General features: G+C 39.3%; 1 protein-coding gene across 1 annotated transcript in view; it reads left to right on the forward strand.

Annotated features, from left to right (window-relative positions):
- Window positions 1–13,976, forward strand: part of ADGRV1 (adhesion G protein-coupled receptor V1) — a 561,037-nt gene that overhangs the window by 89,715 nt on the left and 457,346 nt on the right. Inside the window, exons 22-27 of the mRNA XM_016186350.2 lie at window positions 1,339–1,515; window positions 3,858–4,038; window positions 5,871–6,073; window positions 6,854–6,983; window positions 10,558–10,638; window positions 12,478–12,617. Coding sequence (XP_016041836.2) covers window positions 1,339–1,515; window positions 3,858–4,038; window positions 5,871–6,073; window positions 6,854–6,983; window positions 10,558–10,638; window positions 12,478–12,617 — 912 coding nt within the window. The remainder of the gene's footprint in view (window positions 1–1,338; window positions 1,516–3,857; window positions 4,039–5,870; window positions 6,074–6,853; window positions 6,984–10,557; window positions 10,639–12,477; window positions 12,618–13,976) is intronic.

Below are 13,976 nucleotides of genomic sequence, written 5' to 3' on the forward strand. Positions count from 1 at the left end.
TGCTGATTACAGCTTCATATCAGTATGAAAGACAGAGAATGGTACACATACACACACACACGAACAGTAAGATTGGCTTTTTTAAAAAATATTATTTATTTATATATTATTGGATAGAGAGAGAGAAATTGAGAGGAGAGGGGTAGATACAGAGGGAGAGAGGCAGAGAGACACCTGCAGCCATGCTTCACTACTTGTGAAGCTTTCCCCCTGCAGGTGGGGACCAGGGGCTTGAACCTGGGTCCTTGTGCACTGTAAGGTGTGCGCTTAGGCAGGTGTGCCACACTACCTGGTCCCTAAGATTGGCTTTGAGTCTTTTTTGTTTTCCTATGAATTTATGGTTGCTAACATTAAAACAGAATTGAGAGATTTAGAATTTAATTGTATGAAGACCTTATTCTAAAAGGTATTCCAATTCCTTATTTCATGGTAACTTAAACATTACCTTAAATTTATTAAGGATGACATAAATACTGTCCTTGACCTGATTGTTACCCCCCACCCTCCAGGGAATTCCCAAAGTTTTCTATACTTGGCACTTTATACAGCTCTCAAAATGATTTTGCATATTTCTCCATTACTTTTTATGCCTACGACTAAAAGGCTCTTCCTGATGCCATGTTCTACTGTTTATTCTAAAACTATTGTTGTTTGGTCTGCCTGTGCTGAACTTAACAGAGAATCATAGCTCTTTAGATGTATCCAGGGAAAGTACTGTAATATATTTTTTAAAAGATCTTTTGTAACCATTGCACTTAGTGCGCTAGTAGGTACGTAGAGGTTAATTAGTGAATGAATTCCATATATTGTCAATTAATTACAGTTATTTTTCCAATTAAACAAAGAAAAAAATAAATGGCTGTAAATATTTCTTAGCAGTCAAATACATCTGGAAGAATGTAGAGGCTTCCTTAGATGGGTAGAAAATTACAGAACTAGGGAGTCGGGCAGAAGCACAGTGGGTTAAGTGCACATGGCGCAAACCGCAAAGACAGGCGTCAGCGTAAGGATCTCGATTCGAGCCCCTGGCTACCCACCTCCAGGGGAGTTGCTTCGCCAGTGATAAAGCAGGTCTGCAGGTGTCTATCTTTCTTTCCCCCTCTCTGTCTTCCCCACCTCTCTCCATTTCTCTCTGTCCTATCTAACAACGATGATAAGATCAATAACAATAACTACAACAATGAACAGCAAGGGTAACAAAAAGGGAAAGGAAATATTAAAAAATTAAAAAAAGAGTTACAGAACTGACTTCAAGTGAAAGAATGAATGCGAGCAGTGTATGTTATTGCTGACTTGAATTGGTATATATACTTATAAATAATTCATGTTCAATTTCAGATTGCTGAGGAAGGGTCCACCATTTCGTGTGTGGTGGAGCGAACCAGAGGAGCTCTGGACTCTGTGCATGTATTTTACACCATCTCACAGATCCAATCTGACAGCATTAATTACCTTGTTGATGATTTTGCTAATGCCACTGGAACTATCACGTTCCTCCCTTGGCAGAGATCAGAGGTAAATTCTACCTTCTTTGTTTATTTGAAAGCCTTCTGGAAAGCTTGTCCTGGTGTACTTGTTTTGTATTTGTAGTTTCTTGCTATTTGAGCAAATTAAAATATTTAAGCCACTAAATATGCCTTGGGATAAAATATATTATACAAAAGAAAAACAACAGAGTTTGAATGGTGATGTGACTGTATTTTATATGTCCTTTATTCATTCATAGTATAACAAAAATAGCGTAGCTTGAAGGCTTCCCATCATGAGGTTTTTGTTATTACTGATAAAATAGGACACTACAAAATTCTTTTTTTTTTTTTTTTCTGAATTCATTTTTGACTACTTAGTTTTGGTTTATGGTAAATCAGGAGATTGAACTTGGGACCTCAGATCCTCAGGCATGAAAGACTTTACATATATAATTTTTATGCTATTGCCCTGCTTAACAAGTTCTTATAACTATAAATATTTCATTTATAAATTTGGAGAAATGAAGCAGTTTTTCTATATGTTGAATATACAGCAATCTCCAGTTTTTTTTTGTTTTTTTCTCCAGGGTTATTGCTGGGCTCGGTGCCTGCACCATGAATCCACCACTCCTGGAGGCCATTTTTTCCCCCTTTTGTTGCCCTTGTTGTTGTAGCCTCGTTGTGGTTATTATTATTGCCATTGTTGATGTTGTTCGTTGTTGGATAGGACAGAGAGAAATGGAGAGAGGAGGGGAAGACAGAGAGGGGGAGAGAAAGATAGACACCTGCAGACCTGCTTCACCGCCTGTGAAGCGACTCCCCTGCAGGTGGGGAGCCGGGGCCTCGAACCGGGATCCTTATGCTGGTCCTTGCGCTTTGCGCCACATGCGCTTAACCCACTGCTCCACCACCTGACCCCCAGCAATCTCCAGTTTTATAAACCACTTTTCAGGGGCCCAGGTGATAACACGCTGGGTTAAGTAAGGGCACATAGTATGAATCATAAGAATCTTGGTTGGAGCCCTTGGCTCTCCAACTGCAGTGGAGACACTTCACAAGCAGCAAAGCAGGTCTACAGGTGTCTATCTTTCTCTCTCCTCTGTCTTCCCTTCCTCTGTAAATTTCTCTCTGTCTTGTCCTAGGGATAAAGAGAAAGAAAGAAAGAAGGAAAGAAAGAAGGAAAGAAAGAAAGAAAGGAAGGAAGAAAAAGAAAAAAAATGGCCTCCAGGAGCAGTGGATTCATAGTGCTGGCACCAAACCCCCCCAGTGATAGAGAACCTGGAGGAAAACAAAACAGCAAAACAGAAAAGCACTTTTCATGAAACACAGACTCATTTAGAAATAAGTTTTACTTGTTCAAAATGAAATGGGATGAACCCTTCTCTTGAATTTGATTTAAAAATATTATTTTGGGGGCTAGGCGGTAGCACAGTGGCTTAAGTGCACATGGCACAAAGCGCTAGGATTGGCTTAAGGATCCCGGTTCAAGCCTCCGGCTTCCCACTTGCAGGGGGCAGGGTCGCTTCACAAGCAGTGAGCCAGGTCTGCAGGTGTCTATCTTTCTCTTCTCTCTATCTTCCCTTCCTCTCTTGATTTCTCTCTGTCCTATCCAACAACAACAGGCATGACAACAGTAACAACTACAACAAGCACAACAACATGGGCAACAAAATGGGAAAAATGGCCTCCAGGAGCAGTGGATTTGTAGTGCAGGCACTGAGCCCCAGCAATAACCCTGGAGGCAAAAAAAAAAAAATGTAAATAGTGTACAGGCCCTCAAAGGCAAAATGCTATATGATCCAAAGCTTGCAAATACACAGGGAAGGAGAGAAGCTCAGAGAAATGCAGATGAGTGTTTCTTAGCGAGTAGCAATTGGTTCTCAGTAGGGATGATGTCAGTTTGTCAATCTTCAAAGGGGCCAACTGGCTACTGTATTGTGGAAAGTGGTGTTCAGACAGTTCAGTTTTTATACTTTTTTTTTTTTTTCCTTGAGCACAAGACCAAGGCCCCAGGATATGTTTTTCTGTTCAATGGCATCACTTAAAGAAATAAAATATGTGGGCTGGGTGGTGGCATACCTGATCAAACGTATCTGTTATAATGCTCAAGGACCCTGCTTGAGCACTGGTCCCCACCTGCAGGGAGAAAGCTTTGCAAGTGGTGAAGCAGTGTTACGGATGTCTGTCTGTCTTTCTCCTTCTCTGTCTTCCCCCTATGCTCTTGATTTCTGGCTGTTTGTTGAATCGGTAAAAAATAATTAAAAGTCACTAAAAAGGTTTTTTTTTAAGGTAAAGAAATTAGTAACTTGAATAAAATTTGATCATTTTCTTCTGGTAAGAGCTTCATAATTTCTACATGCTCATTGTTCTGAATTTTTGTATTCATAGGTCCTGAACGTATATATTCTTGATGATGATATCCCTGAGCTAAGCGAGTATTTCCGAGTCACATTGGTTTCTGCAATTCCTGGAGATGGGAAAGTTGGCTCAACTCCTACTAGTGGTGCAAGCATAGATCCTGAAAAGGAAACAGCAGATATCACCGTCAAAGCTAGTGATCACCCATATGGTAGTCAAATCCTTTTGCAAAAGAAACCCCCTCTGTTTATACATGATTTATCATTATTATTATTATTTTGCTTCCATAGTTATTATTGGGGCTTGGTGCCTGCACTATGAATCCACTACTCCTGACAGCAAGAGAAATTGAGAGGGGGAAGGGAAGATAGAGAGTGAGGGAGAAAGATAAGACACCTACAGACCTGCTTCACTGCTTGTGAAGCAACTTCCCACCCCCTTGCAGGTTGGGGAGCGGGAGGCTCCAACCAGGATCCTTACGCGGGTCCTTGCAGTTAGTACTGTATGTGCTCAACCCAGTGTGTCACTGCCTGAGCCTCTATTATTACTAAAGCACTCCTTACCTCTGGGTTATGGCGGTGCAAAGGAATGAAACCTGGAATTTAAGAGCTTCAGGGTTGGAAGTCTTTTTGCATAACCACTGTCCTCTCTCTGCAACCCTGTAATTGATCATATTAAGAAATTCTTAGGAGTTGGGCATAGCACAGCGGGTTAAGTGCACATGGCCCCAGGTTCCCCACCTGCAGGGGAGTCGCTTCAAAGGCAGTGAAGTAGGTCTGAAGGTGTCTTATCTTTCTCTCCCCCTCTCTGTCTTCCCCTCCTCTCTCCATTTCTCTCTGTCCTATCTAACAACGATGACATCAGTAAGAACAATAAGTACAGCAATAAAGGACAAGGGCAACACAAGGGAAAATAATATGTAAAAAAGAATAAAAAAGAAATTGTGTTATGTTAACTTCAATTTCAGTGAACTACGTTATAATTTACTTACGTTGTGTGTTTGTGGGGAGGCATAGGGCTGGAGACTAATATATGATTTAACTACTCCTGGGATTTTTCATTCAGATAGAAATAGAGAAAGGGTTGGAGGAGAAGAGCAGAGAGAAGAAGGTGGGCCAAGGGAGGAGGATGGGCAGAACTTTCCTTGGTTTCATGACCCACCCATGTAGTGTAACAACTCAAACCTGGGCCATAAGAATGAATGGCAAGGCACAAGCAATCTCTCTGGCCCCTGCCATTTATATTTTATGACATTTCAAGAAGTGAAATTATTACTGTCTGTTTATATTACTCTCTTACTTTTTTTGTGCTACAAAGTGATGGTGTTCCTCATTGGGGGATTGTCATACATGCTTATTGTAATAAGTGGTGAATGTTTTCTTTTTTGAAAATTAGCATAGCTTTTGTAGGAATAAAGTAAGATTATATTTTAAAATGTCTGTATTGGAAATATGGGAGACTTATGAACTCTGATTTTGTAGTTGAAAAACTGTCACAAGTCCTTTAGGGTGTCATTTTCTAAGTAAGTCAAAAAATAAATTCTGGAGAGTCGGATGTGGATAAATATTTGATGATATATTTTACAACTTATCACTCTTCTCTATTAATGCTTCTTCATAAGAGTTTTCTTTGAATAATGACAAGAAAAAATTTCAATTTATGTTACAGCATCCTGAAAATACATTGATATATTATTTTTGGATCAAAGACATGTTAAAAAAAAATCTTCACACAGTTGTGTATTTTTTGTTTTGTCTTGTTTTGGGTATTTTTTGTTTTTTGTCTTTGTTTTTACCAGAGTGCTAGTCAGCTCTGGCTTATAGTAATGCTAGGGATTATACTTGGAGCCTTGAAACCTCAGTCATAAAATATTTTTGCATAATCATTATGCTATCTCCTTCAGCCCCTAAAGTCTTTTTTAAACTAAAACCTGTGGGATTTTATCCTTGTGTCCAAAATAATGGTGCAGAATTATATTCTAAGTGAATAGGAATCATTCTACAGATAATGGGAGCTAGAATCCCATGTCTCTGTGTCTGCCAGGCTTGCTGCAGTTTTCCACAGGACTCCCTCCCCAGCCTGAGGATGCAATGACTCTACCTGCCAGAAGTGTTCCACACATCACGGTGCAGGAGGAAGAAGGAGAAGTGAGGCTACTAGTTGTCCGTGCACAAGGTCTCCTGGGGAGGGTTATGGTAGAATTTAGGACAGTGTCATTGACAGCATTCAGTCCTGAGGACTACCAGGTAAATCAGTTAACACTTTGAAGAAGTGTTTGTTCTTGTAAAACACACAGTCCTCTTAAAGAATTTTTAGGACCTTGTCCTGTATTTGGGGCATAGTCAGACGGGAAGATTGAGGACAAAGAAGTTGACTTTGCAGTAATCCTAGTCCTTTAACTAGATCAGGGAGATGACTCAGTGGTGGGTTACAAGCCTTGCTTCACAAAAGAGTGAGGTAAAGTGGGTGGGTGACCTGAAGGGGCTTTAGGATTTTGATTCTCAATAGCTCTTTGCTTTTCTTGGAATGCATGGTCTTTTCTGATAAGAGATCTATAGTATGAATAGAAATTAACAGATAATCAAGGAAAGATTTCTTACAAGTAGGCAGATATTTGTTGCTTTTTGTAGAAACTATCAAAATGAAATGCCATTACTATTATAATTATTTGGTATATCCTATCATTTAAGCTAGGTGGTTCTAAATATACTTAGACAAAAAAAATTCCTTGCATCTGAATGAATTAAATCATTGGCAATTTGTGCATGTCACCATTAAGATAGTCATTTGTCTGGACTGATTACTTGATACATAGTCAAAAAGAAATAAAACCCATTTACTTTAGTTGGAAAGTACTTATTTAGAATTTATAATGAACATTATTCAAGTTCACATAAATGTTTTAAACCATATATTTTACCTATGTTCTTCTATCTGTTGTAACAATTTAGTCTATAGTAAACATTCTTATTTGGCAAATTGACATGCAGAACAATTAGTGATTATGCCTTTTATTCATTTTTCAGAATGTTGCTGGAAGCTTAGAATTTCAACCAGGAGAAAGATACAAATACATTTCTGTTAACATCACTGACAATGCTATTCCTGAACTGGAAAAAAATTTTAAAGTTGAATTGCTAAACTCGGAGAGAGGAGGTAAGACTAGTAATTAAAAAAATGATCAAATTTCGTTTGTCAGTCATGAGATAATCTGGTCTATTAAGAAAAAATGATGAGTGAATTTCTAACTTTTAGAAACATCAAGCTAAAGTCAAACATATGCTAGACCATTTCTGATTGGTAATCTCTTTTCTATTGAAAGTGAAATCACTATTTCTCTACAAGAGTTTAGAATATTGTCCTTCAAAGATAATATTCAATTTTTAGTTTTATCTACATGTAGCTATGTGGTAAAGTTTAGTAAATTTTGAGTTAGATTGTGGTGGTTTATTATAGTGATACTTCCTATTATAGTGAAGTATCCCCCTTTATGATCCATTTTCCCCAGCCCCTCCTTACCTTCCCCATTGATTTTTTTTTCTCCTGATGGATATACTTTTAAAATGAACCAGTGTAGTTGTACTGAGAAATAAAAATTGTACCAAAGTTCCTATAGTGGAACAAGATAATGTTTTGGTTGAGGGTGAAATATGATGATATCTGTCTTGGAGAAATGTGGAAATATATCATTGTGGGAGTCAGGTGGTAGCGCAGCAGGTTAAGTGCAGGTGGTGCAAAGCGCAAGGACCGACGTTAAGGATCCCAGTTCGAGCCCCCGGCTCCCCACCTGCAGGGGAAATTGCAGGAACATTGGAGCCATACTGTGGTCTCTCTCTTTCACTTTCTGTCTGAAATTATGAAGGGAAAAAGAAGTCCCTAGAAAGTAGTGGAATCACAACACCTGCGAGGTGAGAAAGAGGAGGGTCCTCGCAGGGGAAGAGAAAGACAGTGTTTCAGAGCAGGACAGTGATTCATCAGAACATAATCTGAATGCATAAAACAGTAAAATTATCCCGGATGGTTTGTTTGACAGACTATGTATCATAGTATTAGTTTTGTTTGTGCTCTGCAAACAAGTCCCACATCTCAAAATCTTTATTTTCATGATTGTATATTCATTAATAAAAAGCTCACTCATTTAATACAGAACGTGATCAGGGACTGGGCAGTGGCGCACCTGGCTGAGTGCATGTCCTTCAGTGTGCAAGGACCTCGGTTCAAGTTCCTGGTCCCCATTTGTGGTGGTGGGAGATTCATGAGCAGTGAAGGAGTGCTGCAGGTGTCTCTTCCTCTTTCCCTACCTCCTCGTCCTCCTTACCTCTCAGTTTCTCTCTGTCTTTATCCAATAAGTAAATAAATGAATGGAACATTTTGAAAAAAATACAGACTGTGATCATTACCCAGCATTGATTTATAAGGAACATAAAATATTGAAAAATTTGTGATCATATGTGATTGTGGACAAAAATTTCTCGTCTCTAGAAGGCACATTGTTACATATTGGTTGGGCATATGTATTCATTTGAAAAACTAATTTTGTAGTTTCGTAGTAAACAATGCTGACAAAAACCCAAAAAACTATGACTGTCAGTGAGTTGAGATTGAAACCAAAAGAACCTAGACACTGCCTTCACTTTCTGAGTCATAGTTAGGGGCTACTGAATAAGAGAAATAGCTTGTAGAGCTAAATCTTTTCGTGACTAAAGGAAAACAACACTTCATTCATACTGTTTGGGCCACTGGAATAACTGCTTTATGCTGTAAGTATTGAACTTCACTTCTCTTGTCTTGTGTCAGGTTTTGGATGCTTTATTGATGTCAGGTTTTGGATACGTTGATTTATATATATTTATTCCATTTTGTTGCCCTTATTTTATTGTTGTGGTTATCATTGTTGTTGTTATTGCTGTCGTTGTTGTTGGAGAGGACAGAGAGAAATGGAGAAAGGAGGGGAAGACAGAGAGGGGGAGAGAAAGACAGACACTTGCAGACCTGCTTCACCGTCTGTGAAGCGAATCCCCTGCAGGTGGGGAGCTGGGGGCTCGAACCGGGATCCTTACGCCGTTCTTTGCGCTTTGCGCCACGTGTGCACTTTACCTGCTGCACTACTGTCTGATTCCCTCTTTTCTTCTCCTTCTCCTTCTCCTTCTCCTTCTCCTTCTCCTTCTCCTTCTCCTTCTCCTTCTCCTTCTCCTTCTCCTTCTCCTTCTCTTTCTCCTCCTCCCCCCTTCTTCTTTTTAATATCTCAGCACTATTGAGGGGAAAAACTGAAGAGTGGGACAGATCTTAAGTCAGCATGCCAATCCAGATGCTGCTGGAGGCACATATCATATGTATGAATGGAATTTCTTTTTTCTTTTTTTTTTAATATTTATTTTTTATTTATTTATTCCCTTTTGTTGCCCTTGTTGTTTTATTGTTGTAGTTATTGTTGTTGTTGTTGGATAGGACAGAGAGAAATGGAGAGAGGGAGGGGAAGACAGAGAGGAGGAGAGAAAGATAGGACACCTGCAGATCTGCTTCACCGCCTGTGAAGCAACTCCCCTGCAGGTGGGGAGCCGTGGTTCAAACCGGGATCCTTATGCCGGTCTGAATGGAATTTCTTCTCTTACTTTCTTCCCCCCTGTTACCTTGGCTACCCTTCCTGTCTTTTTGCAGCCATTTGCTTGAGTCGTGGTTGGGATATAGATAGATGTATTAGAAGTGAAATTGTGACCACTTTCTCTTTTTTTTTATAGTATTTATGTATTGCCAAAGTAGATTATATGATTATATTATTGGACCTTTACATAACTTCTATATAGAATCACACTGTTTACTGGTGAGGAAATTCAGGTCCAAAATATTTAGTCACTTGCGTGTGTCTTTACGGCTGATATCTTTTATTTACCTGCCTCCAGGGTTACCACTGGGGCTTGATGCTAGCACTACAAATCCACTCTCTTGGCGGCCATCCTCTCCCAGCACCCCCCCCCCCATTTTATTGGGTAGGACAGAGAGAAATTGAGAGGAGGAGGGAGAGAGAGTGAGAAAGATGGACACCTGTAGACACGCTTCACCACTTGTGAAGCATTCCTGCTGCAGGTGGGGTGTGGGGGCTCGAACCCGGGTCCTAGTGCAGATCCTTGCACATAGTACTATGTCTGTTTAACCAGGTGTGCTGTTGCCTGATTCCCTGGCCGATATCTTTTACAAGTAGGGTTCAAGCAGAGTACTTCATGTGATCTGTTTCTTCTTCCTTCAGTGTTAGGGCAAAAAGACTCAAGCCTGAAACAGACAAATATAATGGGGATTTGAATATGTGACTATAGAGAAATAATTAGGTGCATTTCTGTAATATTGAGTTACTTGTTTTAAATGGTATGGTGACTTCCACAGGCATATACAAACATAAGTAGTGTTAAAAACCATTTAAATTGCTATAAAATTTTATCACTAAGACTAGTTTTTAAAAAGGCTAATCTCACTGACAGAAATGGGAAATAGTAACTATACCTTACTTAGAGCATTTTCTGATGTTCTGATTGAAATTTTATAAAGTGGGATTTTGATGAATCATCTATCTTTACTACTTGATAGACTCTTTCCTGTGGGATGACATTTGTCATAGAGTGAATATTACTGCATTTTCCTCTTTGCTAGATATGTTTTAAAAACTTTCAATTTTCAGCTTTCTCACGATGTCAATGTATGTTGTGTGGATTGTGTCTCTGTATGTCTCCCTGTGAAGTGACTGAACTCTTTAGGGCTGAAGGCAGTGGTAGTGGTGATGGCGACATGGAATTCTTCCTCCCAGCTATTCACAGACATGGTAAGCAGCTGTTCCCAGGTGCTTTACTGTTCTATATTTGATTCTGATTTTTGAGACAAATTTGCATAGTTTATGGACACCTATTATGTACTTTTCATATATTTTACTTTATTGACTACTTCATCAACTTGATGAATATTATTTGGTTTATGTTATAACCATCTAAAAAGGGATCACGAATCAATTCCTTAACCTGTCTTAGAAGGCTAGACTTTCCTCTTCATACAAAATTAGTAGAATTTCCTGACTCAGATTTTTTCCCTTGAATATAATATATAAAGGTGATTTCTCAAAAATATTTTATGAAATGCTTAGAAAGACAGAACATTAATATTTTCATGTTCTTTACAAGAAGAGCCTCCGTATTTTACGTGGAACATTTTGTCCAAACAAATGAGAATATTTAATTAAAAGGAAGGTAAATAAAGAGAATGAATTGCCGGTCAGTGGAGGGAACTCTGTAGATGAGGTTGCTGTTTGAAGTAAATTCATAAACATGGTTCAGTCTTTTACTTTTAATTTACCTTTTTTCCCCATCAGAGGTAAAATATATAGGGCACTTGTTTCATCAGGGAAATTTTTTAAAAAAACTATTCTATTTATTTATATATTGGATAAAGAGAAACTTAGAGGAAATGGGGAGATAGATAATGAGAGAGGAGAGACACCTGCAGCACTGCTTCACTCCTTGTGAAGCTTTCCCCCTGCAGGTTGGGACTGGGGGCTTGAACCCCGTTCCTTATGCATTCTAACACATGCGTTCAACCTGGTACCCAACCAGCAGCTGGCTTGCATTTATTTATTTATTATTTATTTATTTACTCTATTGTCACTAGTGTTATTGGTTGGGGCTCAGCGCCTGCATGGCTCTACCCTTCTGGTCAGTCACTTTTTCTTTTTTCTTTCTTTTGAGGGTGGGGGGGGGTAGGGAGGGAGAGAGAGAGAAAGAGAGAGAGAGAGAGAGAAAGATAGGTAGAGAGAGATAATCACAAGAGACAGTTACAGCAGTGGTCCACTGCTCCTGAAACTCCAGCTTCCCCCCTAGCAAGTGGGGACTGGGACCTTGAGCCGGGCTCCTTGCACCTGGTACTGTGACAGGGTGATAAGCCCCCACCTGGCTCTTTCAGTTTCAGGTTCAATGTTTGTATGCCGCATCTCATGTTTCACTCCCCAAATTTCTGCTTTCCATCAATGCCTCTTTAGAACTTCTGAATTTAATTATTAATTCTAATTTCCTCCATATATTAACACAGCATAAATGTTGAACCTGATTCTCTGGGGAAAAGTACTTTTTTTTTCAAATTTTGACTTTTTTTTTTCCAGTTAATAGAATTACACTGTTGGGGAATAGAAGAGCTAGCTCTGTAATGAAAAATTACACCTAGAATTAATTTATATCTTGAAACCAATTATCTGTTCAGTCAGATAGATGGAATTCTTAGTGAAACTACCACTTAATAAAGGGAAGAGTCATTTTGCCTTAGAGTCTTGAAGTCAGCATAGGTCCTGGGATACTTTCCTGATCTACTCTGTATGTCAGAATGTTCTCTTTCATATAGAAGAAAAAGAAGAAAAAAAAAAAAAACCCCCACAAGATTTCCCTTTTCATCTCCAAGTGATTCTGCTGCACTTGTATATTGATTGCACTGGCGTCAAAATAAGAGCGAGGTGGATGGACATGTGGTAACCACTTGTGTCTGCTTTTCTTTCTAAAACAAATCAGAGTTGTACTTAGTGCACGGCTCTGCTCTTTTCAAAAGGCTGTTCCTTGTCTTCCCCTTTGGGTTTGTAAATCACTGATTAACATTTTCTCGCTATTTGTTGCATTTATTTATGCAGCCAGTCTAGGAGTGGCTTCTCAAATTCTAGTGACAATACTGGCCTCTGACCATGCGCATGGTGTGTTTGAATTTAGCCCTGAGTCTCTCTTTGTCAGTGGAACTGAACCAGAAGATGGGTGCAGCACTGTTGAATTGAATGTGAGTACATGGTCCTCTCTCTAGCTGAGAAACCTTCTGTTCTTTAAAAACTCTTGAGTTGTATTCTGATGGTGTATTTGATGTTAATTGTTCTCTGTGTATAGGGGAGAGTGAGCCTAGAGGCACAAACAGAAAAATCAGTACTTGAAGAGTAATTTAACATTTGTCTTTTTTTTTTAATTCTTCATTGTCACTAGGGTTATCCTCAGGGCTCTGTGATGACACTATGCTCCTGGTGGCCATCATATTTTTCCTTTCCCCCTTTATTAAAAAAATTTTTATTAATATTGTTTAAATCTTTATTTATTAGATAAAGAGAGCCAGAAATCGAGAGGGGAGGGAGAGAGAGAGAGACCTGAAGCCCTGCGTCACCTCCTGTGACATGATTACCCCCCCCCCAGGTGGGGAGTCAGGGTCTCGAACCTGGGTCCTTGTGCATTGTAACACGTGCACTCAAACAGGTGTGCCACCACCCGGCTGCTTACGATTATTTTTTTAACTTAATTTTATTTGATAAGACAGAGAGGAATTTAGAGGGAAGAGGGAGACAGGGAGGGAGAGAGACAGACCTGCAGACCTGCTTCACCACTTGTGAAGCTTTTCCTGTGCAAGTGGGGACCAAGGGCTTGAACCTAGGTCCTTGCACACTATAATGTGTGCACTTAACCAGCTGGGCCACTGCCCAACCCCTCCCCTCTTTCTATTTAATTTGATATGACAGAGAAATTAAAAGGGGAGGGACAGATAGAGATGGTTAGAGAAAGAAAGACTTCTGCAGACTGGGATTTAGCTTGGCTCCTTGTGCTGGTAACATGTGTGCTTAGCCAGTGTGCCACAGCCAGCCCCTCCCCATTTATTATTTGTTATAGTTGGTATTACATATAGATTCATCTTAAGTTTCAGAGGATTCATGACTCTGCTCTTTATATAATATCATGGAGTTGTATCATAATATTATTTTTCTTCGTCTTGTATTAAGTAAAGTAGGATGTAATAACATTTACAAAATTACACACGCTACACCTGCGAATGTGTGTGAGTAAGCTTACACACACACACACACACAGACACATTTTGTTTTTCACTTGTGCTTTGTTTTCTGTTTCTTAGTTACTTAGGATCAAGGATGGCAGAGAAACTATTTCAACACCTGTGAATAAGAACAGTAGTGATGTGATGAGTATGTTTATTCCTCAACTTTATTCTAGTAGGAATGAATTAGAATTTTATTATTAAAAAACTCCAAGAGGCCAGAAGCTACACAGCAGCTTAGAATTTTTTTTACATTCTGTTTCATTTTTGAGAGATACACACACACACACACACACACACACACACACACACACACACACACACACA

Source organism: Erinaceus europaeus, chromosome 11 (genome assembly GCF_950295315.1).
Source record: "Erinaceus europaeus chromosome 11, mEriEur2.1, whole genome shotgun sequence".
Taxonomy (NCBI): domain Eukaryota; kingdom Metazoa; phylum Chordata; class Mammalia; order Eulipotyphla; family Erinaceidae; genus Erinaceus; species Erinaceus europaeus.